Here is a 27,315-nt window from a genome sequence, read left to right on the forward strand (position 1 = left end):
ACACTCAGCATCAACTCTGGCCTGTGTGTGAGTGTAAGCACAAGCACCTCCCAACACACACACACACACACACACACACACACACACACACACACACACACACACAGAGTAAGATGTATACTTTCAAAGAGCATTTTCTATGCTGTGTAAATCACACCTTGACAAATCTGCAAGTCCTTTCTTTTGGTAGTGTATTTTTTTTAAAAACAGCGGGTGTTTTTTAAATGTATTATGCTTGTTTGAGATAGGGCAGTTTAAGAATATGTATTCAATAAACTACTTTTCCTATAGAAATACTCTTATTTTGATAGCAAATTTTAAAATAATACAAGTCTCAAATTTAAGCAAGCCAAAGATTTAACATTTTTAAAAAGATTTTGGGGGTTGGGGATTTAGCTTAGTGGTAGAGCGCTTGCCTAGGAAGCGCAAGGCCCTGGGTTCGGTCCCCAGCTCCGAAAAAAAGAACCAAAAAAAAAAAAAAAAAGATTGTTTTTTATTCATGTGTATGTCTAGATGCCACATGTGTACAGGTACCTGCAGAGACCAGAAGAGGGCACTGGATACCATGGAGTTGGAATCGTAAGTGCGTGTGAACTGAGAACCAAACTCCTGACCTCTGGAAGAGTAGCAAGTGAGCTTAACTACTAAACCATTAAGCTATATCTCAAGCCCCGGGCCACCCCCCTCCTCCTTTTTTAAGATTTATTTATTTAGCTGGGCGGTAGTGCTTTAATCCCAGCACTTGAGAGGCAGGAGCAGCGAATCTCTAAGTTCAAGTCCAGCCTGGTCTACAGAGCAAGTTCCAGAACAGCCTGAGCTACACAGATAATGTGTCTGGGGGTTGGGGGTGCAGAGTAAAAAATGTAATAATTTATAAGGGCAGATGAGATGGCTCACCCTTATAAGCCCCCAATAAAAACAGGAATGGAAAAAGCAATACAAAGATGACCATATACCAACCATGACCCCCCTGTGTCCTTAATATAGAATGGTTGCTGCAAAATATTAGAGAAATAAATGCAAAATTAAAGCAGAGGCCCTGGAGCAGCGGGGACCTTGGTGACCTAGGGTGCGGCTGGCCAAGGCATGCAGTATCCCTTAGGGCAGGTTTCAGCTCACCCAGTAGCCACACAAAGGGCAGGCATCTGACTCTCTCCCCCTTCCCAAATACCCAAAAGCCATAAACACAGGCCAAATTCATCCCTTCCCATGATGTCTCTGATGGTGGTCTTAACCTGCATGCAGGCTTAGTCTCAAAATATTCAAGCCATCTGCCTCTCGGCTCGACCCCTCCACCCTCCGTCAGTGCTATGTAGGATCCCATTTTTACTGCTTTCCCCCAGACAGGCCCAGCCTCAACTTCTGGCCTATCCTACAGGCTCCCACTTCTTTTTTTTTTTTTTTTGGTTCTTTTTTTTTCGGAGCTGGGGACTGAACCCAGGGCCTTGCGCTTCCTAGGTAAGCGCTCTACCACTGAGCTAAATCCCCAGCCCCCAGGCTCCCACTTCTTACCAAGTCTGCCTACCATAGGAGATCTCACTCTGGCATACCCGTTCACAGGACTTCAAGAGACATTTTAGACCCCCAGGAATGTGCAAATAGTCAAGACACAATTCTCCAGCATCATCTGCCCCCCCCCCCCCCCCGTCCCTCAAGTCCTCAACACGCCTGCCAGAAGGACCTGTGGGTAGCACCATCCCACTCACTTTACTGAAAAGGAAACTCAGTTCAAACACTTCAGTGATTTGCCTCTAGGGTCACAGGATGCTCTGAGAGAAAAGTGTCCAGTGCAAAACACAGGCCTGAGTTGGAGGGAAGAAATGGAGTCAGCCTGACACTGTCCACCGAGGAACCTATTGCTCCTGAGTCAAGTCGGCCTAGGATGGGACCAGGACTGCATGTCCCTGGCAGCTTAATGTATACGTGAGAAACCCTCACCTCTTCAGCCTCTTCAGCCTGAGGAAACAAGAACAGGCTGCTGCCATTTATCCAACCTTTGACCCAGTGTTCTAGGTTAAGGGCAGGCACAGGCAGGCAAAGTTTCCATCCACTCCATCCACTCAGGGTGGCAACGTGGAGTGAGGGGCTCTCTTAGCTATGGTTTCTGTTGCTGCGATGAAATACCATGACCAAAGACAAGTTAGGGAGGAAAGTTTCTTTGGCTTATATTTCCAAATGGTAGTCCATCATTGGAGGAAGTCCAGACAGGAGCTCAAACAGGGCAGGAACCTGGAGGCAGGAGCTAATGCAGAGGCCATGGAGGAGTGCTGCTCTCTGGCTCGCTTCCCCTGGTTTGCTCGGCCTGCATTTTTTTTCTTTCTTTCTTTGCTTTGCTTTCTTTCTTCGCTTTCTTCATTTCTCTCTTCTTTCTTCCTCTCATCCTCTCTCTCTCTCTCTCTCTCTCTCTCTCTCTCTCTCTCTCTCTCCCTTTCTTTCTGATTTTTCAAGATAAGAACTTCTCTGTGTAATCCTGGCTGTCTAGAACCCACTGTAGACCAGGCTGGACTCAAACTCAAAGATCTGCCTGCCTCTGCCTCCTGAATGCTGGACTTAAACATGCGCACCACCACCACCTGGCTCAGCCTGCTGCTTTCTTATAGAACCCAGGACCACCAGCCCAGGGGTGGCCCCATCCATAGTGAACTGGGCCCTCCTATATCAATCACAAAGAAAATGCCTACTGCCTGCAGCCTGATCTTATGGAAGCGTTTTCTCAATTGAGGCTCCCTTCTCTCTGCCGACTTTTGTTTTGTGTCAAATTGACATAAAACCAGTGATGGGAGGAGGGCAGTTGGAGTCTTGGCTAAGGTGGGAGGCACTCGTCCTGAAGAAAAATAGGAGATACTGTGTTTGAGATTCACAGGAGGATTAGGCTAAAGACAGGAGTAGATGAAAAGTCAGTGTGGTGGTTTGAATAGGTGTGTCCCCCATAGGCTCATATGTTTGAATGCTTACCATAAGGAGTGGCACTATTTGGAGGTATGGCCTTGTTGGAGGAAGTGTGTCAGTGTGGGGGTGGGCTTTGAGGCCTCCTTAGTTCAAGCTAGGCCAGTGTTATAGCCTCTGGCTGCTTGCTTCTGAGGGAGATGTAAAACTCTTGGCTCCTCCAGCACCATGTCTGCCTGCATGATGTCCACGATGCTTCCCATGATGACAATGGACTAAGCCCCTGACCCTGTAAGCCAGTCCTAACTAAGTGTTGTGCTTTATAAGAGTTGCCTTGGTCATGGTGTCTATTCACAGCAATAAAACCAAAAAAGACAGTCATCTTTTCAGAACTGGCAAACAGAGTTAGAGCATACATGCACATTAAAATAGACTTTGTTGAACAATGTTTACCAAGGCTGGTTCTGCCCCCTTAAGCAGAGTCAGGCCAAGAGGACCACGCCTACATCAATAGTTACACCAGCCCAGATGGCTTCCCACTGTTCCCAAGCCTGGGTAGGAGCCATGGACAGACCTGCCCTCAGTACTCAGGCACTGCTGGGGCCCCTACCAAGGACACCAGTGGCAGGCCATTCACCTCTCTATCCTGAGCCTGGTTCCATAAATGTGACATCTAACTGGTCTACCCTGCACTCAGGACATACCAAGACTTCGCAGCGGAGAGCTTAATACCCTGAAGGTCCTGAAAGCCCTCAGTTTTCCAATAAGCCTGGCTACCCCAGGGTCTTCTAAAGGCTCAGACATATACTAGTCTGTCCCCAGGATTTTCTGATGCCTATGGCCATGCCACAGGACTGCTAAGACCACAGGGCAAACACCAAGTATCAGGTGCTGGAATTTGAAATACAGAAATCAAGGCAGAGGCCCATCAAGGATATGCTCCAAGCTCCAAGTTCTTTCCTAAGCCCAACTCAAAACCAGGTCCTGGCTGGTGCTAGGCCCTGCTCTCCTGCCTCTGAGGGCTGCCAAAGCTCTACACTGGACCTGCCTTCTCCCTGTACACAGCAGTCCTGGCTCAGGAGTCTGCCAGTCCTCCCCTCAGGGAGGAGCCAAGAGAAGTTTCCTACTAACTAGGTCTCACCTCCTTTACTCAGAACCTTCTAGTTTCTCATGAACAAAGCTTCTTTCAGAGTCACCCAGCACAGTCCCTCTTTGGCTGACTCCAACATGGCCACTTACAGCAATATAGCTAGCTCTCCCATCCTCCATGATGTTGCTCCCCAGCCTCTGAGAAGCCCACATCCTTACCACGGGGTGAGCTGCTCCACCCATGTCCCCTCGACTTGGGTTAGTCCCTGTGCCAAGGGAGAGCCACTTACCACGCCTCTGGCCTCCCAGATGCTGTCGCCGTCCTCAGAAAAGGAGGCTTAGAGGCCTTGCAGGGGGTTCCTGATAGGTAGCAGAGACTCAGCTCAAAGAGGAGCTTTGGATTCAGTCACTGAGTATCTACCATGCGCACCCATGAAGGACAGCACACAGCCATCCTCAGCTGGGAACATAAGCTGGTGGTATGTGCATGCCGGGTGCAGCCTTGGGATCTGTACATTCCTGGTTATCACCAACCACTCTGTACCTTCCTCCCTCTCCACCCCCACACTGTTCAGTGCCTTCATTACTGATATCAAGTCACCACAGTCTAGATAGGCCACAGAACAAGCTCCAGGCACAGATGTTTCTTTTCTTACTAAAAACCTTTAATAAAAGTACCTTCCTCTGAAACAGGTTATAAAAATAAAGTTGCTAACTCAAAACTCCTGTCCACAGGACAGGAGAAGGTGAAGCGGCTCCCCAGAGGGGGGTCACGACAAGGAAAGCAGTGTCCAGTCAAGGGGACGGCTCCCCCACTGACCATGGAATTCCATCTCAGGGTAGACATACCATCTCAGTCTCGTGGAGAAGATGTGTCTCTGACTCTGAATGTGATTTGAATAAAAATCATGTATTTTTAAAAACTGGCTACTAATTGATCCTTCTCAATTCCCAAAATCATAGTACAGAATAAATTTTCAGAACAGATTTTACACATTCCAAAATAAAAATAAATGGATCCATATGGTATCAAAAGCATCTGTACGAAATGATGGTTACTAATGCATTCAGTTCCCTGGCAGCTTACTGGGAAGGGACAGGCCCTACCATCAGGCCAGCTCACATGTCCAGAGAGGAGGCAAGATCAAGGGTGAGAAAGGCCCAGGGCATCCCAGAGCCAGCCAGCCTAGCCACAGCCCAGGGCAGCTATGAGGATGGCGGCCATGGCGTACCGAGCACACCCACCAGAGTAAGGGCTCTGGCTTGGCCTAGTACCCCAGGAGTGAGGGCTCTGGCTCGGCCTAGTACCCCAGGAGTGAGGGCTCTGGCTCGGCCTACAGTCTAGTACCCCAGGAGTGAGGGCTCTGGCTCGGCCTAGTACCCCAGGAGTGAGGGCTCTGGCTCGGCCTACAGTCTAGTACCCCAGGAGTAAGGGCTCTGGCTTGGCCTCGTATCCCAGGAGTGAGGGCTCTGGCCTAGTACCCCAGGAGCCGCTTGGCCTCTTCACTCTGTGCCTGCAGAGTCTCGCTTGCGTATTTCTGGAGCAGTTCCATTTTCTTCCTCCGTACAAGCGCCTCCTCAATCTGTGGACATCCACAGCAAAGAAGTCACCCCTCGGCAAGGCCCCCACCTCCACCACAACCCAAGCAGGGATGCCTGCAGGGACATGGCCAACAAGCCTGACTTTCACCAGACTTATTCCAAGGGTCTGCAAGAGCCCAGCCACTTCCCCCTAGGAACATCGAAGCTCCTGCTGATCAATTCCATCAAGAGGGTCCTGTCCTTCACAGCCCCACACCCCTCTGTGAACCCACTGATGAGTGCCACATGGTCAGGATTGAAGAGTGCACAGTGGAAGGGAGGGACAAGGGACACCCGGGAAGGTGAGCTGAGCTGGAGGACTGGCTCTAGCGGCAGCACTCTCCTCCAGGGCTCACAGCATCCAGCCTACCTCCTGCTGTGACGGCACCGGAACATGAGCAATGAACTTCTGCTGACCGTCTTCCCCTGCCTTCTCCTGGCTGCCTTCCTCATCAGACTGTGGAAGGCAAACAGACAAGCCTTGAGCAGGTCACTAGTGATGTAAGCACTGACACCTCTGTACAAAGGGTCACCCAGCTCGGCCTGGTGCCACAAACCTGCAATCCCACACTTAGGAACCCAAGGCAAGAGGCCTGCCTCAAGTTCCTGCCAGTCTGGGCTACGGGAGTAACCCTGTCTCCAAAAATTACAGTAAAAACAAATCACCATGGAGCTGGAATGTAATTTTGAGGCCTGCCTCAACAATGGAGTGAAACCCTATCTCAAAATAAAAAGAGGCCTAGGACAGAGCTCAGCAGCAGAGGGTTAATTCCCCAGTACCACAAAAGCAAGCAAACAAACAAAACACCTAAAACGCTAAAATTATTTGAAAGGAAAAAGAAGTCCTTTGTCTTGTGTTTACAATAAAGGAAAAGCCTGCTGGGTGGGAACCCTCCTCAGCCTATCCCACCAGCCACACTCGTCCATGCACAGCCGCTGTCCTCACTCATCCCAGCTTCTCCCAGTACATGTGCTTGCTTTGCTCCTGCAGCTAGCTGAGCACGGTGTGTCTAGGCCACTGACTAAAGACTTGAGGAGCCAGGTGAGTATTTATTTGTAGCCTGAGAAAGCCCAGGGCATGCTGCCATCCTGCTTCAAATGCTTTACTGATCCCTATTGCAGGTCAGCAGGGTCTGTGCAGGGACCTCCATGTCTGTAACACATTCGCGGAGTCATCAAACTGCTTCTTTGCCAGTGATGTACAAGCAAGTTCCACCAACTACACATGGAAAATCTGCCTCATCTCCCCTGTCTCAGAGGTGTCCTGACCAGTCCATGTTGGACCCAATAGAGACTCGAGCCCAGAGGCTCTGCATGAGAGGTGTAGACCACAGCCCCATCCCTGGTCACAAGCCTCTGCAGAAACCCATGAGCCTGTTTCCGTCTGTGAAATGGGTATGGAAGTCTACACAAGCGATCCTGTTGAGTCATAGAAGGTCATGGGCTAAAGCTTATGTGACCTCAACTAGGTTTATAAACTGTCTTACATCATTCGAGAGAATTGGCCTGTTAGAAGGAAGCTAATGATTGCTCCCTTAGCCCTTCCTGTCTGGAACCCTCCCTGTGCTCCTGTGAAGGGTATCACAGGTATCCTGCAGGTGAGAAGCTGGGCTCTGAGCCATGGCCCAGTCCCCTCCCTAGTGTACTCTGCAGCTCAGAGGACCCTGAGCACCAGACTGGACCCATGCTCGTACCTCCTCCTCGGTGACGGCATAGATGTTGATCTCCTCTTCCTCCTCCTCCTCTTCCTTTTCTCCCCTTGCCAGCCGAGCCTCTCTCTCTGCTTTCCATTTTTCCACCAGCTCAGCCCTGACTGAAGACAGCAGAATGGAGGATTATTTAAACACATTTCAGTGGGCTGGGAGGCCAAGATGTCCTCCTTGAAAAAAAAGACACCCTGATTCTGCCCTGGAGGGTGAAAACCGCTGCACAGAACAGTCTGTTACAATGCCTCTAGCCTTAAGTAGGGGAGGTAGATACAAGGCAGGCTTTGTGACAGTGTCTCCAACCTCTCCAGTGGCTGACTGACATGCATATATGAAAAAGGGAAGGACATATGCTGGGTCCGCTCTCACCAAGCACTCCCAAATTCCTATGGGAACTGCCACAGACCCACTCCTCAGGCTGGTGTGGTATATTCTACAGGGAAGAAGCAACCACTGGTACACACACCACCTCCCTTCCCATCAGCAAGCTGTCAGCTGAGCAAGAAGCAGATCTAAAAGCTACTGGATACTACTAAACGAGTTCAAAAAAAGCTAGCTTAGGATTCTAGATCAAGCCCTCCCAGAAACTGGAGCAGGTCTGTGGCTTTATCTGCTGTTCCAGGTCCAGCATGACCCTGACTGCCTCACCTGCCACCTAGATGTCAGATCATTGGCAATCCCCTGCAGACCCTCAGCAACAATAAAGCCAGCGTTTGGCATGATGCTCTGTTGCATTTGCAATGGAAAGAACAACAAAGCCAGCGTTTGGCATGATGCACTGTTGCACTTGCAATGGAGAGAACAAAAACCAGGTGCCAGCAACAGTGGCGCCCGCAGACATACGTCTCTTCTCGTACTCTTGCTCCAAGGGCACAATCACTCCATCATCTTCATCCAGGTAACCATAGTACTCAAAATCGATTGCCTTCATGAGCTCAGCACGTGTCTTTCTGGGAGGAGGAAGGGCTACAAGAAATGGAAGCAACTTAGTTGAAATCCCAATGAGATCATCCTTGAGCCAAAACTTTTCTCCACACAGGACACACCTCTCTGTGTCATACGTGGGACCTTCCATTCCTAAAGCTGAAGCTTGGTCCAATGAGTGGAACCTAATTGAAAAAGTTTATCCTTAGGCTACTGGTCTAGGCCAGTGATTAGATCCTTGTCCCACATGCCCGAGGACCTTGGTTCAACCCTCAACATTACAAAAATAGATACATACCACGTAAATAAATGGACTGTGTATGGTTTAAACAGACAGGTCTGGGAATGTAGATCGATGGTGACCTCTCTTTAGCCAGCCCTAAACAACAGACCTTTTTCTAGCAATACCCTCAAACCCACAGGTTCATAATAAAGTCTTATAGGCAGAGAACTACATCACAGAAAACACTAGGGATAACTAAGATTATAAGTCATGGAGTGGAGTGTCCTGCAACCTCTTTAATGCTGTTTTACAAAGTGTTTTAACAACCCAAGAAACCGTACAGTGTTGTCTGACACAAAACAAATACATGGAAAAGAAAGCACAAGAAGGACGAGAGAGCTCTGGGGAAGGTGTGTCAGACCAGACATCTAACTAGAACACTAATGCAATTAGCAAAGAGAAAGCAATTGAAAACTAACACTAGTCAAAGGCTAGAAGGTGACCACTAAAAAGGAAAAATGTGGGGGTTGGAGATGGCTCAGTGTTTAAGAGCACCGCTTCCAGAGGACCTCACCCAGCATCCACACGGTGGCTCACAACCATCTGTAACTTCAGGTACGGGGGGGATCTAATATCCTCTCTAGACTCGGGGTGGTAGTGGTGGGGAATGCATGCATGGACATACATGCAAACAAAAATACCCGTACACACAAAATTAAAATATAACCCCCCAAAAATTTTAAGAACAAAAGAAGAATGCACGAACATTTCCACTGGTAATCAAATTTAATTATCAACATTATTAATACCAGAAAGAAGTGGTGAATGATATTAAAAAAAAAAAAAAAAAACCCTGATCCCAGGACATGGAAGGCTACCCTGGGCTACCATACAAATTCCAGGCTGGTCTGGGCTGCACAGTAAGACCCTGTCTCAAAACAAAGCAAGAAGACAGCTCAGCAGCTCAAAGAGCTTGTTATGCAACTTCGATTCCCAGAAGCACGTAAAGGAACCAGATGCAGTAGCACACATCTGTAAATTCAGACTCCTGCATCAAGATGAGAAACAGAAACAGGAGAATTGCTCAGAAGCTTGAGGGTCAGCCAGCATAGAGTGCATAGCAGAGAGACTTAAACAAGAAAGACCCTGCCTCAAATACAGCAGGAGAGAACCAATTCCCAAATGCTGTCACCATGCATGCATACGGGAGCACACATGCACCTACACTTACACACAAACACATACACGTCATTTACTTTTGTGTGAAATCACAAAAATCCTCTAGCGATAAGAACTAGAAACACAGGCCCACCAACAGAAGACTGCCTAAAGAAAGGCTAATTCACACAACGACCCTTCTCGCTTTCCTTCTGGTGCTAAGGCCCAAGCCTAGAGCCTCCCCACACAGGCTCAGCGTGCTTCACCATCAATACCCCTGTGACACACTTCAACTCCTCACGACCAACCGTGCATGCATCAAGGGTGTCACAACCTCCATATCTGATAATGGCCACGTTCTCTGCCACTTAATTCCTGTCCTGTAAAGGGGACACATCACACGGATGGAGCAAAAGCACTGTCATCCTCCTGACCACAGGGGCTAGTTTTTAAAGAGCAATCATGTGAAATAGAAGAAAAAACAACTTCAGTCAATGGAGATTAATATTTTACCTAATATGGAGATTAATATTTTACCTAATATAGAGAAAATAAGCCTTGGAAGGGCCTAGAAGGAAACACAAAGATGATAGCAGGTCCCAGTCGCCTCTAGAGTCCTGCAGTGGGACAGCAAGGGGACTTAAACCTCTCTTTAACTCTACTGATAAAGTGACTTATACACACCACTCTTAAGCCAGGCCTGGTCGCACAGGAGACTGAGGCTGGAAATTACTTGAGCCTTTGAGCTCATGAGTTTAAGGCATGCCTGGGTAAAACTGAAAGGCTCTGTGTCAACAACAGCAAAGCCTACCACTGAAGTAAAAATACACCCCCAGGGCTGAAGATGGAGTCAGGCGCAGAGGGCTTGCCTAGCAAGTGTAAGGCCTTGGGCTCAAATCTTACCAAGGCAGAAAAATCCAGCACAAAGTGCAAGAGTGAGATGGCTCAGTGGGTAAAGGCGCTCACCAGAGCCCTGGTGACACACACGGACCCTCACACACTAATAAATAAATGTCAATTACAATAGAGAAAAATGAAAGGTAGATGAAAACAAACAGAAAAACAATCACAACAAAAACCAGGCACAATGATACAAGTCTGCAATCCCAGAACTCTGAAGGGTGAGACTGAAGTTAGATGGCAAGTTTTTGGCCAGACTGAACAATGTTATTTTTTTAAAAAAAGGATAGGTGTCTATAATCCTAGCAGGTGGAAGCAGGAAGATCGGGCATTCAAACCCTGGGCTACATGAGACCATGTTACAAAAATATAAAATAAAATTAAGAATAATTTTAAAACTATTTTTTTTTCTTTTTTTTCGGAGCTGGGGACCGAACCCAGGGCCTTGCTCTACCACTGAGCTAAATCTCCAACCCCAAAACTATTTTTAAAAATCTGGGAACAATAATTCCTTCACAGCATAGCATACAGCACAGCATAGCACACAGCATATCGTACAGCACAGCATAGCACACAGCACAGCATAGCGTATACAGCACACTTCTCTCACTCAGTAGCAGCAATTCAAGGCCAATGCATTCACAAACACATGAGCTACTTACGCTCTTTCTCGAATAGCTCTCTGACACCAGGCAAATCTTTCGCTGCCCCAAAGTACTTGTAACCTCGGTTTCCTGGGACTTCTTTACCTTCGTGATCCAGCATCTTGGGGCCAACTTTCTGGTTGGGAAAGAAAGGAAGAATGGATCTGATACACAAGCCTGCTTTTCTGTTTACAATACATTTTGAGATAATAATGTCATACGTGAAAAACACTCTATGCAGAAGGACATTTGTGCATTGTTTTCAAAACCCAGCACCACAAAAAAGTTAGTTTTAAAAATAAAAAATACTGAGCTGACATAGTAGCATTTTTAATTTCAGCACTGAAGGAGCTAAGGAAGGAGGCCTGATGACCTAAGTTCAATTCCCCAGGGTCCACATGGTAGACAAGAAAAAAAATGACGTCTACTAGTTGTCCTCTGACCACTAAATGTGCATTGTGGTGTGTACATGCTCACATGTAAATGAATGGATAAATAAATAAATGGCATTAAGAAAAATTAAAAACAGAAAGGAAAACAATCAACGGGGCTGAGGTTGCTGACTCTGCACTGTGCTTCCTGAGAGCTGAATACAATTGGGTGTGGTGGTACATGCCTAGAAACTCAGCACTTCAGAGCCGGAGACAGGAGGACTGTCAAAGATCCAGGGCTAGTATTAGTGTAGCCCGAGCTAGAGAGTGAGACTTGGTCTGAGAGGAAAAACAAAAACAAAAACAAACAAGAAAAGAAAAGATACATCAAGGGTCCTTGGGAGGCACCTACATTAGGAAAGGCCTTGTCGACCTGGCCAAGGTCCTGGGGTCAATCCTCAGCACCACATAAAACCAGGCATGGTGGGTGGAACATGCCTGGACCCAGCACTCAGGAGGTAGAGGCAAGAGGCAGACATGTAAGGCAACCTTGGATATTTCTAGGCCAACCTAATGATAGCCTGTCTCAAAAGGTTGCATACTTTAAAAATAGTAATAAATATAAAAAATAGGATGGAATGCCAAAGTACATCACTGAATTTCCTCAGCATACTTTGCGTGCACTACACAGCAGTATAAAGTGTGCGCTTGAGCTAGAAACACATCCTGGGCTTGCAGAAGCAGGCCTGTTCTTACAGAGGACCCAAGTTCAATCCCCAGCATCCCCAACAGGAGGCTCACAGGTATTCTCCAGAATACAACTGCCTGCAACTCCCACTTCAGGTAAATCAGACTCCTCCTCCGACCTCCGTACACACAGGCGCTCGCTCACGCTCTCTCTCTCTCTCTCTCTCTCTCTCTCTCCTCCCCCCCCCCCTCTCTCTCTCACACACACACACACACACACACACACACACACACACACACACACACACACCTAAATTTCAATTTCAAATAAAGTATAGGTGGCAGGCTTGGTGGTACAAGACTTTAATCCCAGGAGAGGCAGGTGGATCTCTGAGTTCAAGCCATCCTGGTCTACATAATGAATTCTAGGACAGTCAGAGGTCTCTATATAATAGAAAGACATTGTCTCAAACAAAGTGTGGATGCATGTGTCTCACTATAATCATGATATATGGGGGACCAGGAGACAGGAATGTCTCTGGGGAGTTAAGCTAAGGCCTGAGTCATGTGGGATTTCAGGACGGTGCCACCATTCTTTTCACAGGCGTTCTGCCTGCCTGTAACAACTACCTCTCAGCCCTATCATGCCAGCACCTCTTGGACACGCATGGACTGAACCTAAAGGCAATGCATACGGACACACTCTTGGACAAGCTCATTAGTTTGTCCCAGGAGGCCCTGGGACTCTGGCCTACTTACTCCATAGTCAGGGCCGCCCAGCTCCTTGATCCGGACCTCCCAGTGTCCTTTCTCCCTCAGCAGCTTGTTAATTTCATCATTCAGGTCTCGGATTCGGAATTCCCCTAAACCAGCTGGAAAACAAAATGTTAATGTCATTTCTTCAAGATGCCATGCCCTAAGATAAATGTCAGTACTTCCAACACTTAGTGTTCTTAGTGTTACGGCTTTAAGACGGAAGGCTCAACCCCAATGCTATACTGCATAAAACCACTCATTTAAATTAGGAAGAAAAGGCCTGGGATGGTGGTGTGTGCCTTTAATCCCAGCACTCAGGAGGCAGAAGCAGGCAAATCTCACTGAGTTCTAGCCTAGCCAGGGATTCACAGTGAATCTCAAAAATAAATAAATGAAATTTTTTAAATAAATTGATTAAGAAAAATCACCAACACCCAAATAAAGGAAGACCAAGTAAATGAAGATTCCCAATAGTGTAGGCTTAAAAGTTCTTTTAAAAACTTCACCCTCACTAAGTGATGGTGACACCAACTTTAATCCCAGCACTTGAGGGGGCAGAGGCAGGTGGGTCTTCCAGGCCAGCCTGGTCTGCAAAGTGAGTTCCAGGACAGCCAGGGCTATGCAGTGAAACTCTGTATCAAAAAACCTTAAAAGTTGCAACAACAACAAAAGAAAAGAAGAGAAGAGAAGAGAAGAGAAGAGAAGAGAAGAGAAGAGAAGAGAAGAGAAGAGAAGAGAAGAGAAGAGAAGAGAAGGAAGAAAGGAAAGAAAAAGAAAAGAAAAGGAAGGAAAGAAGAAAGAAAAAAAGAAAAGAAAAGAAAAGAAAAGCCTTCTATATCATTTACACCCCTTCAGAATGAACAGTTAAGGTTATAGGCAACAGTTACTTTCTGAGGTGAGCAAAGATTCCTGGAGTCTGGCATAAGCACACTATGCAGCACCAGACTATGCTGCCTTCAGCCCTTTCAGGAAAGCAGGCCAAGACTTGACAGACAGCCTAAGAGCAGCTGAAGAATAGGACCAGCACAGAGTGGCTAAGCACTGGACACAGATGGAGACCCCAACAAAGATGAGAGAACAGTAGGTGCCCACACAAGTTGAGAGTCTTCAAGGGTCCCAGCAAGGTCTGTGTAAGGCAAAGCTAACTGGACTGAAGCTGAAAGTGGTAATGTGGGAACACTGTGCAGTGACGGGTGACAGCTTACCCAGACACCTAAGTCAGCCAAATTCACTCACTTATGTTAGAAATGGCCTGCTTCATCCTGAGTAAGTCCACTAACAAAGAAGAAACGGTAATGGAGAGAGGGCTCAGTGGTTAGAGCATTGGTTGCTCTTGAGGACCAGTTTGGATCGCAGCATCCACATCAGGCAGCTCACAACTGCCTGGAACTCCGGCTGCAGAGGGTCTGGTGCGCTCTCCAGTCTTAGCAGGCAACAGACCCACATGCACATATGCGCACATCAAACACACAGTTGAAAATAAAATAAATCCTGAAAACCAAAAGAGATCAGCATAGCCATCCCACTGTTCTGAAGGCTAGGGCAAGAGGGGCAAAAAGGTTCAAGGCTTGCCTGGACTAAAGTTCAAAGTCAGCCTAAACAACAGTAGAACAAATACACAAACACGCTTAAGAAACTCTCATTCCCACATTCTAGCCTCTTAAGCAAGAAAAAGACCATTACTTCCATTTTAAGGATGTGCAATCCTATAGTCAAAAGAAACTCAAAACAACAACAAAAAAAACCAAGCAAGTCTTCCCAAAACGAAATAATGCAGGGAAGGAGGAGGAGGAAGAATCATCATCACCATCATCATCATGTGTATAGTATCTTCTCGATGACACTGTGAAACTCTAACTGGGAGCTGGGTGTGGTGGTGTATGCCTAGAAAGCCGGCAGTAGGGAGATGGAGGACAGAGTTCGCCCATCATCCCTAAACATTCTCTCATGCGCCTCAGCAGGCAGCCTCAGCCCTCCATACACTCCAAACTACTAACACCACTGTTTTCTGTTTCTATGATTTTTCTTATATGTCACATAAATGAAGGCACATGGAGTGGCACTTTGAGTTAGGTATCTGTTGTTCTGGGTCTCACTATGAAGCTCTGTCTTTTCTGGAACTCACTATGTAGACCAGCAGGTTAGTCCTGAACTTGCAGAGATCCTCCTGCCTCTGATAGGATAAATGGGTAATTAATCCATTTACCCATTCCCAGTAAATTTGGAGTTTTTACACTTCTGGCATTTATCCAAATACTTGTGTCCATAACAAAATAGCACTTCAGCATATGGACAGACCTTCTGAGGCTTTCCTGGTTCATATGAAATTAATTAGGGCTAAAGCCGCTGTAATTATTAGATATTTTTGTTGGAGAATGCAACTGTAGGATAACAGGCTACAGTGTTTACCTTTGTAAGAAGTTATCAAGCCACAGTCTAAGGGGGTCATCACTCTCCTCGATGGCAGAAGAGGAGAAGCGCTCCACATTCTCGACCGCACTTAGCCTGCTTGCCTTTGCTGTGCAGTACAACACCCTGTAGTTTTCATCTACGCTCTATGTTGAACATATGGAAGGAAGTTCATCTGCCTCTGCATGCTCTGTGGTAAAGTGCTTAAATGTTTATTTTTAAAAAGAGTTTATTCTTGGGGTTGGGGATTTAGCTCAGTGGTAGAGCGCTTGCCTAGCAAGCGCAAGGCCCTGGGTTCAGTCCTTAGCTCCAGAAAAATAAATAAATAAATAAAATAAAAAAATAAAAAAAAAGGGGCTGGGGATTTAGCTCAGTGGTAGAGCGCTTACCTAGGAAGCGCAAGGCCCTGGGTTCGGTCCCCAGCTCCGAAAAAAAAAAAAGAACCAAAAAAAAAAAAATAAATAAATAAAAAATAAATAAATAAATAAGAGTTTATTCTTTTCTTATTGTTGACTTTTGGCAGTTCATTCCTTACTGCTGTCTTCTCCTCTGTTGGAAGTGAACTGATGTGCCTGGTGTGGAGTACATGACAGAACAATCCTTAGGACGCTAAGGCAAGAAGATCAAAACCTCTGGGCAGGCCTGAGCTACAGTGAGACTAGCTAAAAGAATGCGACAGAGAGATGGACGGGGCGTGATATGCACCAGGTAAGACTCCACTATTTGTGGATGCACTCTCTTAGTGCCCACACAGCTATCCTTTTACCAACATGGATTTTTTTGGTTTCTATTTTTTTCTTGTATGTGAGAGTGTCTCTCAATGTAGCCCTAGCTCCTGAAACTATGTAGACCAGGCTACCCACTCTTGCCTCCAGAGCGGTGGGATTCGAGGTGTGCATCACACATCTGTCTCTCTCTCACCTATTTACTTGTTGTAGTAGCTTTACTTTATACTAAGCTTTTAGATTTAAAGGGTAGGATGTGCCAATTCTGTTCCTTTTTTAAAGTGGTTTGCAATTATACACATACACACATATGTTTAAAAAAAAAAAAAGTAGGTACTCATGCTTATTTTGGAGATGGTCTCTTGTGGACCTGGCTGGCTTCAAACTCACTATGTAACTGAAGATGATCTTAAACCAGAAGAGACCTCCTGACTCTTCAGCCTGTACATCCCAAAGCTCAGATACCCAGCTTATGCACTGCTAAGAATCAAACCCACAGCTATCTATGTGTGTGTCAGGTAAACCCTCTATTACCTGACCTACACCTTTCTTAACATTTAATCTTTTTGATAAAACCGTCAACATTAAAAAAAAAAACACGGGGCTGGAGAGATGGCTCAGTGGTTAAGAGCACCGACTGCTCTTCCTGAGGTCCTGAGTTCAAATCCCAGCAACCACATGGTGGCTCACAACCATCTGTAATGGGATCTGATGCCCTCTTCTGGTGTGTCTGAAGACAGCTACAATGTATATAATAAATAAAGATTTAAAAAAAAAAAAACACTTTTTTTTTAAAAAATTTTCTAGCATTTGCAGGAAAAAACTGGTGGCTACATAGCAAGACCTTATCTCAAAGAGCAGCAACAAAAACACTGGGTGTGATGGTCCATGCCAGTAACCCTAAGGCTGAGACAGGAGGACAGCTGTGAGTTCCAGAACAGCCGAGGAAGAAGGAAAGGAGGGAAGGAGAGATGGAGGGAAGGGGGAGGGTAGGGCTATGCAGAGTCCTACAACACAGACTCTTTATATCATTAACATCTTTTTGCTCCTTTCAGCAATATTTTATTGTTTTCAGCAGACAAACTGAATATATCTGTTAGGTTTACACACAAGTTGGCTGGAGTATGTCTCATTTGTGGAAGATCAAATGTAAAGACCCTAGGTTCAATCCCCAGTACCACCTAATAAGACACATACTGTGTAAATACTCCTGTGTTTTCCCGGTGGGCTTTCCACTTTTATGTATGTGTGTCTAACACCTGTGTGTGCATAGCAGCAGATCAGAAGGACCTTGGATCTCCAGGAGCTGGCGTTAAGGCTGGGTATGAGCAACTTCAACTGGAGACAGGTAACCAAGCACAGCTTCTCTGGAAGATCAGGGCAGCAAGTGTTCCTAAGGGCAGGCTCCCCAGCCCTATGCAGTTATCTGTCTGATTGGTTTTCTTTTCTTTTTTTCTTTTTTGTTTCTTTGTTTTATTTTCTTTGTCTTGTTTTTTGAGACATAGTTTCTCTCTGTGTAGTCCTAGCTGTCCAAGAACTCCCTTTGCAGACCAGGCCAAACTGGTGATCCGCCTGCCTCTGCTTCCCTGTATGCTGTAAAAAAAAAAAAGAATCGTAGACCATCTCAAGTATATGTGGTTAGTTTTCAAACTGGGTCATGTCCTTAAACACAAGGTTGTCCAGCTTGACCCTCTCAATTGCTGGTTTTATAAATGTTAACAACACAAAAGCTCTTGAATTTCATATACACATGTACATTTTCATTTTTAAGTATATAGGCCATTTTATTCCTGTTGTTATAGTCAGAAAACTTAATTTGTAAGATTTCAATTATTTTGAATTTTCTGACATCTGTCATATGGCCCAGGAAGAATATGTTCTATTTTGGTGAATGATTTGTGTACCCTTATAAGGGAAACAGAATAGATAGTCAAAGATGGGGACTGGAATGGGAGGATCAGTGGGAACAAGGGAAGGGGGGAGTACGGGTACAGGGAGAGACAGCTAAAATTGAAACGCATTTGAGGGGTAATATGGAAGCCTAATACAGAAGAAACTTCCTAAAATACACATATACTGAAGGCGATCGCCTCTTATCACCAACTAGGCTCCCAGTACTGGGATTGTGTTACATCGAATTGAGTTGTTGGCCAAGGAACCCTATAGGAACCGTTAAACCACCCAGGCTGTTAAAAAGACTACAGATTGCTTGTCCACAAACTGACAGCAAGACTCCATTGCTAAAGACGACATCTACATGACTCACTGAAGATGGAGAGGTCCAGCCAGGGTCACATAGAGCTATCGCCCTACATCCAGCATCTTTGGTACAGGACCATACCCTGCATGCTCTCAAAAGAGAAACATAAACACTAACGCAGCTACAAACTCTTTACTACAGTGCTGGCCTACATGCAAGATCTGATGGGGCAAAGGTGACATGAAGCCTGTGGGAGTGACCAACGATGACTAGCTTGACCTCAGGCCCACTCCACAAGATGGAAATCATACCTGACACTACGTGGGTGGATGATCAAGAACCTGAGACTAAGACAGCCCAGGGACCAAGGGCAAACACCAAATAATCCTAGTCTAAAAGGGGGCAGGGGTGTGCAGTGATAAAATCAGTCCTACTGACAATCTGCTATACTCATAGATCAGTGCCCTGCTCAGCCATCGTCAGAGAGGCTTCCCCTGAAGCAGATGGGAACAATACAGAGACCCACAGCCAGACATTCCACAGAGAATGAACACTCAGCCCTAAATGCAATGTTTAGGTCAAATCCCATCCCTCCAAGGGCAGTGGTGGCACATGCTTTTAATCCCAGCACTTGGCAGGCAAAGGCAGGTTGATCTCTGAGTTGGAGGCCAGCCTGATCTATAAGAGCAAGTTTCAGAACAGCTAGGGCTACACAGAGAAGCCCTGTCTCAAAAAAGCAAAAACAAGACAAAGCAAAACCTCAGAAAAGGAGGCAAAAAAAAAAAGATAGAAGGGCCAGGGGAGAGAGAGGACACTAAGGAAACAAGACGCTCTAACCCAACATGAGCAGACCTCATATGAGCTCACAGGGACTGAGACAACACGGGGCCTGCACGCTCCCGCCATAGCATTTACAGCATGGCTTCCAGTTAGGTGTTTGTGGGATTTCTGAGTGAATGAATGGGTCTCTGATTCTTTTGCCTTCTCTTAGGCTCTTTTCCTTCTGTTGGTTTGTCTTATCCAATTTCACTGGGATAGTTTTTGTTTGATCTTCTTATTTATTTCTTATATTATTTAAATGAATGAACGAATAATTAAAAACCTATCCACTACAGTAAAGGTTAACAACAGGACTGTCGCCTATGCATACTGGGAATGGGAAAATCAGTTTTCAACAACAGAACAACACTAGATATACCAACCACTCCCTACAGGCCTCATGTTCAGGAGCTGTTGGCGGCCATACACACTGGCTCCACCGTTTTTTAGTGTACATACATTTACATTTGGTTGCAATTTAGTGGCTTGTGTCTTGTTCTGTTTGTTTGGGGGAGGAGGTATTTTGTCTTTTTGGTTTGGGGGATTTTGTTGCTGTATTGAGTTACTGTTTGTTTTTAGAGAAAGAACTTAAAAATTGGGTGGGTAGGGAGGGGCAGAGGATCTAGAAGGACTTGGAAGAAGGGAAGAATATGATCAAAATATATTTAAATTAAAAAATTGTTCTAAATAATGAAAAAATATAATAAAGTTAAGTGGAATGTCACTACATGCTGCATTCTATAAATGTCAACTAGGTCAAACTAACAAAATTATATTTAATTATTTGCTGTATTTTAATTGTATTTAATTTAATTTTTAGCCTCCAGTGTGCTGTGTAGCTGTGAGGATTTCCTTGAGCTCTGGTCTGCACTTCCTGACACTGGGATTGCAAGCGTGTACCACACCTGGCCAGTGTTCACATCTGGTCCCCACATCTGACTGTGCGTTCTAGGACACTTTAGAAGGTAAACAGCTTACCATTCTGAATCTGAGCAACTTTTTTTGAGATCTCTCCAATGATCTGTGGGGAAAATAACAGGCAAATTTGGACATATCTGAAAGTACAGGAAACGTGTAATTGATAAGCAACAAAAATACAACAATGTGTGTGGCAGAACACCTTTAATCCTACTGGGGAAGCAGAGGAAGGCAGCTCTCTGTGGGCTCAAGGATAGTTTGACCTACACAATGAATTCCAGGTCAGCCAGGACTATGGAGTGAGACTATGTCTTAAAAAATACAAAACAAGGGTTGGGGATTTAGCTCAGTGGTAGAGCGCTTGCCTAGCAAGCGCAAGGCCCTGGGTTCAGTCCCCAGCTCCAAAAAAAAGAAAGGAAGGAAAAAAAAAATATATATATATATATATATAAAACAACACTGGGGGACTGCAGGGATGGCTCAGAGGTTAAGAACACTGACTGCTCTTCCAGAGGTCCTGAGTTCAATTCCCAGCAACCACATGGTGGCTCACAACCATCTGTAATGGGATCTGATGCCCTCTTCTGGTGTGTCTGAAGACAGCTACAGTGTACTTATATATAATAAATAAATCTTAAAAATAAATAAATAAACAAACAAACAAACAACACTGGGGGACTGCAGGGATGGCTCAGCAGTTAGGAGCACTGACTGCTCTTTCAGAGGTCCTGAGTTCAATTCCCAGCAACCACATGGTGGCTCACAGCCATCTGTAATGGGATCTGATGCCCTCTTCTGGTGTCTGAAAACAGTGACAGTGTACTCACATATATGAAATAAATAAATCTTAAAAAAAGCTCACCGGGCAGTGGTGCTGCACACCTCTGGTTTGAGTACTGGGGAGGCAGAGGCAGGCTATCTCTGTGAGTTAGAGGCTGTCCTGGTACATATAGCAACTAGCCAGAAATACAATAAGAGACCCAGTCTCAAAAAAAACCCTTAGAATTCTGGTTAATAATCATTGATGAGGTAAGAAAGAAGCAAGCAGAGGCATTATTTCTACTGAACACACCTGCCGTCTCCACTTCTCTGCTTTTGGCAGTTCTGTGCACTCGGAAGCAAGGAAAGGTCTCCGTTCCTAAGGAGGATGAGAGGAACACACGGTGTGATGAGGCTCTGTACATATTTGTGTAACATCCACAGCCTTGAACCTGAAATAGTCACTGTTGTAAATACTTAAAGTCACAGTGCTGGAGGACATTCAATTCCTAACATCACTTCTCTTCATCACTTCATCAATTCCTAACAGTCTCTTCTTAGAAAACTATACAACGTCTGGTTAAAGTAACTATATGCAGACATTTAGTCTCTCCAGGCCCGCTCTCTACCTTCTTCTAGTCAGTAGTAAAGCTGGAGCACTAAGGGAAACACAGGAGCCAGAGTCACACTGCCAACAGAAAAGAGGCAAAGCAAGGATGCAAGTGTACAGACTCTTCAGCAAACACAGCAGGAAGAGTGGGGTTCGAAGCCTGCTCAAGGAGTTTCCATGCATTTGCTCCTGATACTTCCCAGAGAGCACGCCACTCACCTTGACCTTTCCCTCTTCCAGCTGAGCTTGCCGGAATCTCGCTAGGGCAGTCCTGCAGGCACACAAAGAACCCCATTAGAATTCTTATGACTCAAGTTCCTGGAAGGGGTAGATCTGCCCCCAACCACATCGAATATCATACGTGTAAGTGGTAATAAACCAGAATAGTTAAGGATTTTCACGTCCCAAGGGATTGGCCTCCACTTGTGTTTCTAGGCACTCAAGTATCTACTTTATTTACATTGCGTATATAGGCTATGGGGAAATTCTATTCATCAGACTGTGGTAAGCAATATACAGAAATGTTAAAGATTAGCATCAGGTTGCCCTTACTGTCATTTCTAACCTATCCCCAATGAGAAAATGTTTATGCATTGTAAGTTCTAGAAGATGTCAGAAAACATTAATGGGGAAAAAAAAAAAAAACAAGCAAACACAGAAAGGTTATTTTAGTACATGGAGAGAAGAAACCACTTCTAGAAAGATTCCTACCAAAGAGATCATGTATAAGTTCTGTGCTAGCTACTAAATCTCAAATTTTTCAACCCCCAGGAGGGAGATACTCACATGGCTTTTTCTGCATTTCGGGCCTAGAAGGAGACAAAGGAAGAAAACACCAAGTTTAGAATAACTGTCTTTTCTTGTGATTGATTTTTTTTTTAAGATTTATTTATTTATTATATATGAGTAAACTGTAGCTGTCTTCAGACACACCAGAAGAGGGCATCAGATCTCATTACAGATGGTTGTGAGCCACCATGTGGTTGCTGGGAATTGAACTCAGGACCTTTGGAAGAGCAGCCAGTGCTCTTAACCACTGAGCCATCTCTCCAGCCCTTGTGATTGATTTTAAATGGTATTTTCTAATTCATAAACACGTGCCTACTTGTCTGTCCATGCACCATGTGTATACAGTGGTCAGAGGACAGAAAAGAACTCCTGATATGGATGCTGGGAACCAAACCTTGGTCCTCTGCACGAACAGTAAGTGCTCGTAACCTCTAAGCTAATCCCTCTGGCCCTAGACTTATCTTTCATCACTTCCATTGTTTTGTTTGTTGGTTGGCTGGTTAGTGAAGTGGAAATTTCTGGGTTTTTTGGAGACTCAGTTGTGTCTCATAACGTATTTCTGGAAATTGTCTTATGAGAGGATGTTTTTGCTGAAGCAGACACATGGGAGGATGCTTTGCTAAGAACCACCATATGGTGGTTTTCTAGAGGCACCCTGGAAAAAGGGCATATAGTGTTTTGATAAAGTGGATGCTAGAGAACATGTGATGTTTGGAAAGGATATAATGTAGCCCAACAGACAATAGATGAAGCTGGGTGGCATTGGTACACCTTACCACTCTTTGTCAGTCATTGTTTGTCAGGACTTTATAGAGAAAAACACACTGAAAAATTCCGGTGGTGTTCCAGCAGCTTCTAGCAGCTTCTTGCCGCTTCTGCAGATTCGTGCTGGTTGCTAGATCCTGGTAGTTTCTTCTAGATCAACCTGCTACTGCCGATTCATGAATGCTGTTTTCCAGTCCTGCCACTGCTGATTCATAAATGATGCTTGCAAATGGATCAAGCTGCTGCTGCTTATCTGTATAAACTGCTGGTATCCTGGCAATGCAGCTTGGATTCGCTCCAGAGAAATATTTCTAAATAGGTTCACATCCTCCTTTGCCCTATTAACCTTTCCTTTCCACTACCTCTGATGGATGGTGGTCTAGCAGGGACATTAAAACATTTAAGAACCCTTATTAAAAATAGGTTTTAAAAAAACAATCTGGGTTGGGGATTTAGCTCAGTGGTAGAGCGCTTGCCTAGCAATCGCAAGGCCCTGGGTTCAGCTCTGAAAAAAAGAAAAAGGGAAAAAAAAAAAAAAAAAAACAATCTAAGCCTACAGTTTGGTTGGTTCGTTTTTGGTTTTCTCAGACAGGGCACTCTGTGTAGCCAGGGCTGTCCTGAAACTTGCTCTACAGATTAGGCTGTCTTTGAACTCAAAGATCAGCTGCCTCTGGCATCCTACGCTGGAATTAAAGGAGCACACCATCAGCAGGCTGTTTTCTTTTTTTTTTTTTTTAAATCATACACATGTAGACTGTACCGTGATCATATCCATTTACTTCTCTGACCCTCTCTCACTCCTGTTAGGATGACAAATGACTCACTATAGACCACGCTAACCAGAAAACAGCATAGTTGTCTGTTTCCTGCTAGTGGCTCTCAGGAGAGCATGAAGATTGGCTTTTGCAAAGTGATGTTCATTTGAGTGCTGTCACACCAGTGTTAAGTCAATGGTCCCTAAACCACAGGGTCAGGAAAAGAACACATTTTTATCTTTTCAGTTGGATTGTGAATTGCACAGAAAGAGCACTTGCTAAATTTGGAACTTAGATTTCACTCCCAGCTCTTCCTCTCACCATCGCTGAGACACAGTCTTACTAAAACCTAAGTTTCCCTTCACACCAGATATCACAGCTTTTGTCTTACAATGTTGTGATGTCGTATTCAGATAAATGCATGAAGACAAGCAGAACCAGACACACAGTTTACAGTAGCAGCAAGATGAGCTTAATTTAACTTCAGATTGTCCCTTCCAATCAACTCTAAAGAGAACCTGGCCAGTGAAGAGTAGATATCTGAACATGACAGCAATATAGGACACGCCCTCCTTCAGCAGTAGCTGCTTCAAGACCACTGTGTTCTCTCTTTTTTGGTTTCTGTTCTCAATGATCTATAGCTTCCAAAGCATCCTCTATGGTCATTCCATGGCTTCCTTAAAATTTTATGTATCTATTTTATTTAACAGGAGTATGTATCTGTTTGTACCTATGTGTAAATACCACACACACACACACACACACACACACACACACACACATACACACGCAAAGTGTATTGATGGGGTTTTTGTCTACTTAGTATTGTAAAGCAAAGACTGTTGAGGCCTATATACTTGAATAAGTGTCCATATTTTGCATATGTATTTATTTACATGGTTATGCATATACTTACACCTGTTCCTTAAAGATACTTTGGTATGTGCATACATACAGATAAATATCTACCGAAATGGGCTGTTTTTGTGGATAAGACTATGGAGATCTCAAAGACATCAACAAACCTCAGAAGTATGAAAGCCACTCTGTATGCCTTTAAGGGGACTTTTACCTTTAAATTTTTAAAATATTTTTGTATGTGTATGAGTGCTTTGCCTGTATGCAGATGAGTGTCTAGTGCCACTTCACAAGTGTGTGTTGGATCCTCTAAAACTAGAATTTTGCATGATTGTAAGCACCAACCATGTGGGGGCTGGGAACTAAAGTGAAGTGGTTTTTTTTTTTTTTTTTTTTTTTGTTCTTTTTTCCGGAGCTGGGGACCGAACCCAGGGCCTTGCGCTTCCTAGGTAAGCACTCTACCACTGAGCTAAATCCCCAGCCCCGTGAAGTGGTTCTTAACCACTGGGCCAGAGATCCATGGGGACTTCACTTTGAAAATACTACAGTAACCACGCCTCTTTGTACTAACACTGTGTCTGATCTCATATTTCCATACTAAACTCTTCTTGAGCGAATGAAACCAAGGATCACAACCTCTCAACATTTCAGCCCATCCTAGTCATTCATTCACGGTGATGTCACACCTGTTTAGAGAATGCCAGACTCTGTCGCCCGCATCAGGCAAGCAAAAGTGTGAAGACCCTGCCTTTTAGAAGTTCCTATCCCTGGAGAGAGAGAACACCAGAGCGGGTCCTCCGTCCGTTCAGTCTCTACCCATAATGTGCTTCACCCGGACTGAACCACCGAGACGCAATAGAGCTCCCAACCTCAGTTTTCTCCTGCAATTTCTAACAGCTACGCCAGGCGGGAAAAGAATCTCGGAATAGGCCAGGGAGCCCGAGGCCACATACAGGCCCGGAACTCCCATCACCCATGGGCCCGATCCCTTCCCCACTGCACTCACCATGGTGCCGGCGAGGGCGCCCCGGCGCCGCGCCGCTACACAACGTGCTTAGGCGCCCGGAACGAGGCAGGCAGGCGCGGGAACGGAAAAGAGAGGACAGGATGGCCTTTTTTTGTCGGGAGAATAAATGGAAAGGACCGGAAGTTAGGGACCGGAAGCGAAAGAGAACGGGGGAGGGGAGAGAAACGCAGTTGTGCCTCGTTGGACAGCTTCCCGCCGGCGCATGCACAATGCGTCATCTCGCGCGTAGGTCGGCGCTTGCGCGGCAGGAATGTGAGTGTCATTCGTGGTTTGGGTTCGTTCTGGTGTAACAGCAATCAAAGATTCGTCTGCCTCTGTCCTTCCGGAGTCTTCTATGACAGCAGATGATCTTTTTGAAAATGACTCCACCTCTCTGAATGCAGTGTTCACAGGCCGAGTGGATTACTGTCACCTCCCTGGACCCGGGTCGTTGGCATACCTCCAGGCGCAGGCACTGGTTGAGGAGCCAGTGGAGCAAACCTGCCTTCCTGGGAGGCTTCTTCACCGCTGCCTGTCATTTACTTGGAGCTGAACAGTATGGTCAGCCTTCTTTTGAGAAACATGTATAATTCTTTATTAAAGGTGACTGCAACAAACTGACAGGATGTGATCGTGAGAAAAACGTCTAAGCCAAAGAATTAAGCCTCTCTCCACACATCCCAGAAGCCTGATACCACCCTCTTTTAAAATACAAAGTTAAAACTAGGCTTGTTGGCCGCCCAGCATTTTGATGGCAAAACAGCCCGGTTTCTGGAGGAAACCCTGGTCTACATAAGGAGTTCCAGGCCAGCCAGGTGTGCATAGTGAAACCATGCCTCAAAAACTAAAGAGAGGATCTGGGCATCTTTGATCCCAAGACTCAGAAGGCACAGGCAGAAATATAGAGTTTGAGACTAGTCTACAAAGTGAGTTCTGGGATAGCCAGGGCTACACAGAGAAAGGACTCGAAAAATAACCAAAACAAAGTAATGGTAAGAAAATGAAATACTGAGGTAAAGTCCAGGGAAGATGTGGAGTTAGAGACTACATGAGTCACTAGACAGAGATAAGGGTTCTGGAAATGATGGTGGGCTCCCCCACTTAGTGAACACTATGAATACCCATGTAATAGTTCATGTAAGGATGTTACCACCATGCACATAAGTCCTTTGTTAGCTGGCAATTAATGGGCAGGTTCTTGTTCCAAAGCACACTGTGCATCAAAGCTCAGGGATACAGCATTTATTAAGGTGCAGACAGGTGTAGGTGAGAGGAACCAAAACATTTGTTTTGGCTATGCATTCGGCAGACATTTTGGTTGTACGTCTGCCATGACCAGCCCACTATATTGCCTTTCCCTGCTCCGGGCCACTCTGTTACACAACCATCAGTAAGTATACAAGATCTCAGCAGAAGCCATGATCTAGGAATTCAGGATCAAACAGGTTCCAACAGATACTTGGAATATCTATGTAAGTAGGCAGCTGGTTACCAGATAGAATCTATGTTCCCACTTCTTGTAAATAGGTTGTGGAAATGTGACCAAATGATTGTCAGGATTTGGGTCTGGAGCCCCAATTTTGTTATTATTGGTTTGTTTTGTTTTGTTTTGGAGGGGGGTTGTTTTTTGCCTTAATTTCTACATTGCTAAAGCACTGTGACTTTTCAGAGATCTGTGGAGTTTTGGCCTTTTCTGTTCAACTATCTGTTTGAAGCAAGAGGTAGGGTTAAGAGGAACCAGTTGAAATGAAGTCAGAGATGAGCATTGCTCCACTTC

The 27,315-nt window shown here is 45.3% G+C and overlaps 1 protein-coding gene across 3 annotated transcripts; it reads right to left on the minus strand.

Annotated features, from left to right (window-relative positions):
• Positions 1-4,618: 4,618 nt before the first annotated feature.
• Positions 4,619-25,674, minus strand: Isy1 (ISY1 spliceosome associated protein). 3 transcript variants are annotated; one of them, XR_015685648.1, is made up of 12 exons: positions 25,539-25,674; positions 22,152-22,174; positions 21,585-21,636; positions 21,069-21,134; positions 20,057-20,099; positions 12,929-13,041; positions 11,130-11,247; positions 8,106-8,228; positions 7,251-7,369; positions 5,927-6,013; positions 5,387-5,558; positions 4,619-5,349 (listed from the first exon to the last, which is right to left on the minus strand). XR_015685648.1 is itself a non-coding variant. In NM_001014188.1 (12 exon segments), coding segments are annotated over 11 exon segments (855 nt in total). In that variant the 5' UTR covers positions 25,542-25,622; the 3' UTR covers positions 4,867-5,356; positions 5,397-5,450.
• Between the last annotated feature and the right edge of the window lie 1,641 nt (positions 25,675-27,315).

Source organism: Rattus norvegicus, chromosome 4 (assembly GCF_021556685.1).
Source record: "Rattus norvegicus strain SHRSP/BbbUtx chromosome 4, alternate assembly SHRSP_T2T, whole genome shotgun sequence".
Classification (NCBI taxonomy): Eukaryota; Metazoa; Chordata; class Mammalia; order Rodentia; family Muridae; genus Rattus; species Rattus norvegicus.

What these genes read in the sequence shown, in the direction of transcription:
- Isy1 (XM_087658137.1), bottom strand. An exon ending in AGAGCTATTCGAGAAAGAGC is followed by an intron (nt 8,229 to 11,129) that starts GTAAGTAGCTCA and finishes CATTTCTTGTAG; the next exon opens with CCCTTCCTCCTCCCAGAAAG. An exon ending in ATGCCGTCACCGAGGAGGAG is followed by an intron (nt 6,014 to 7,250) that starts GTACGAGCATGG and finishes TGCCTTCCACAG; the next exon opens with TCTGATGAGGAAGGCAGCCA.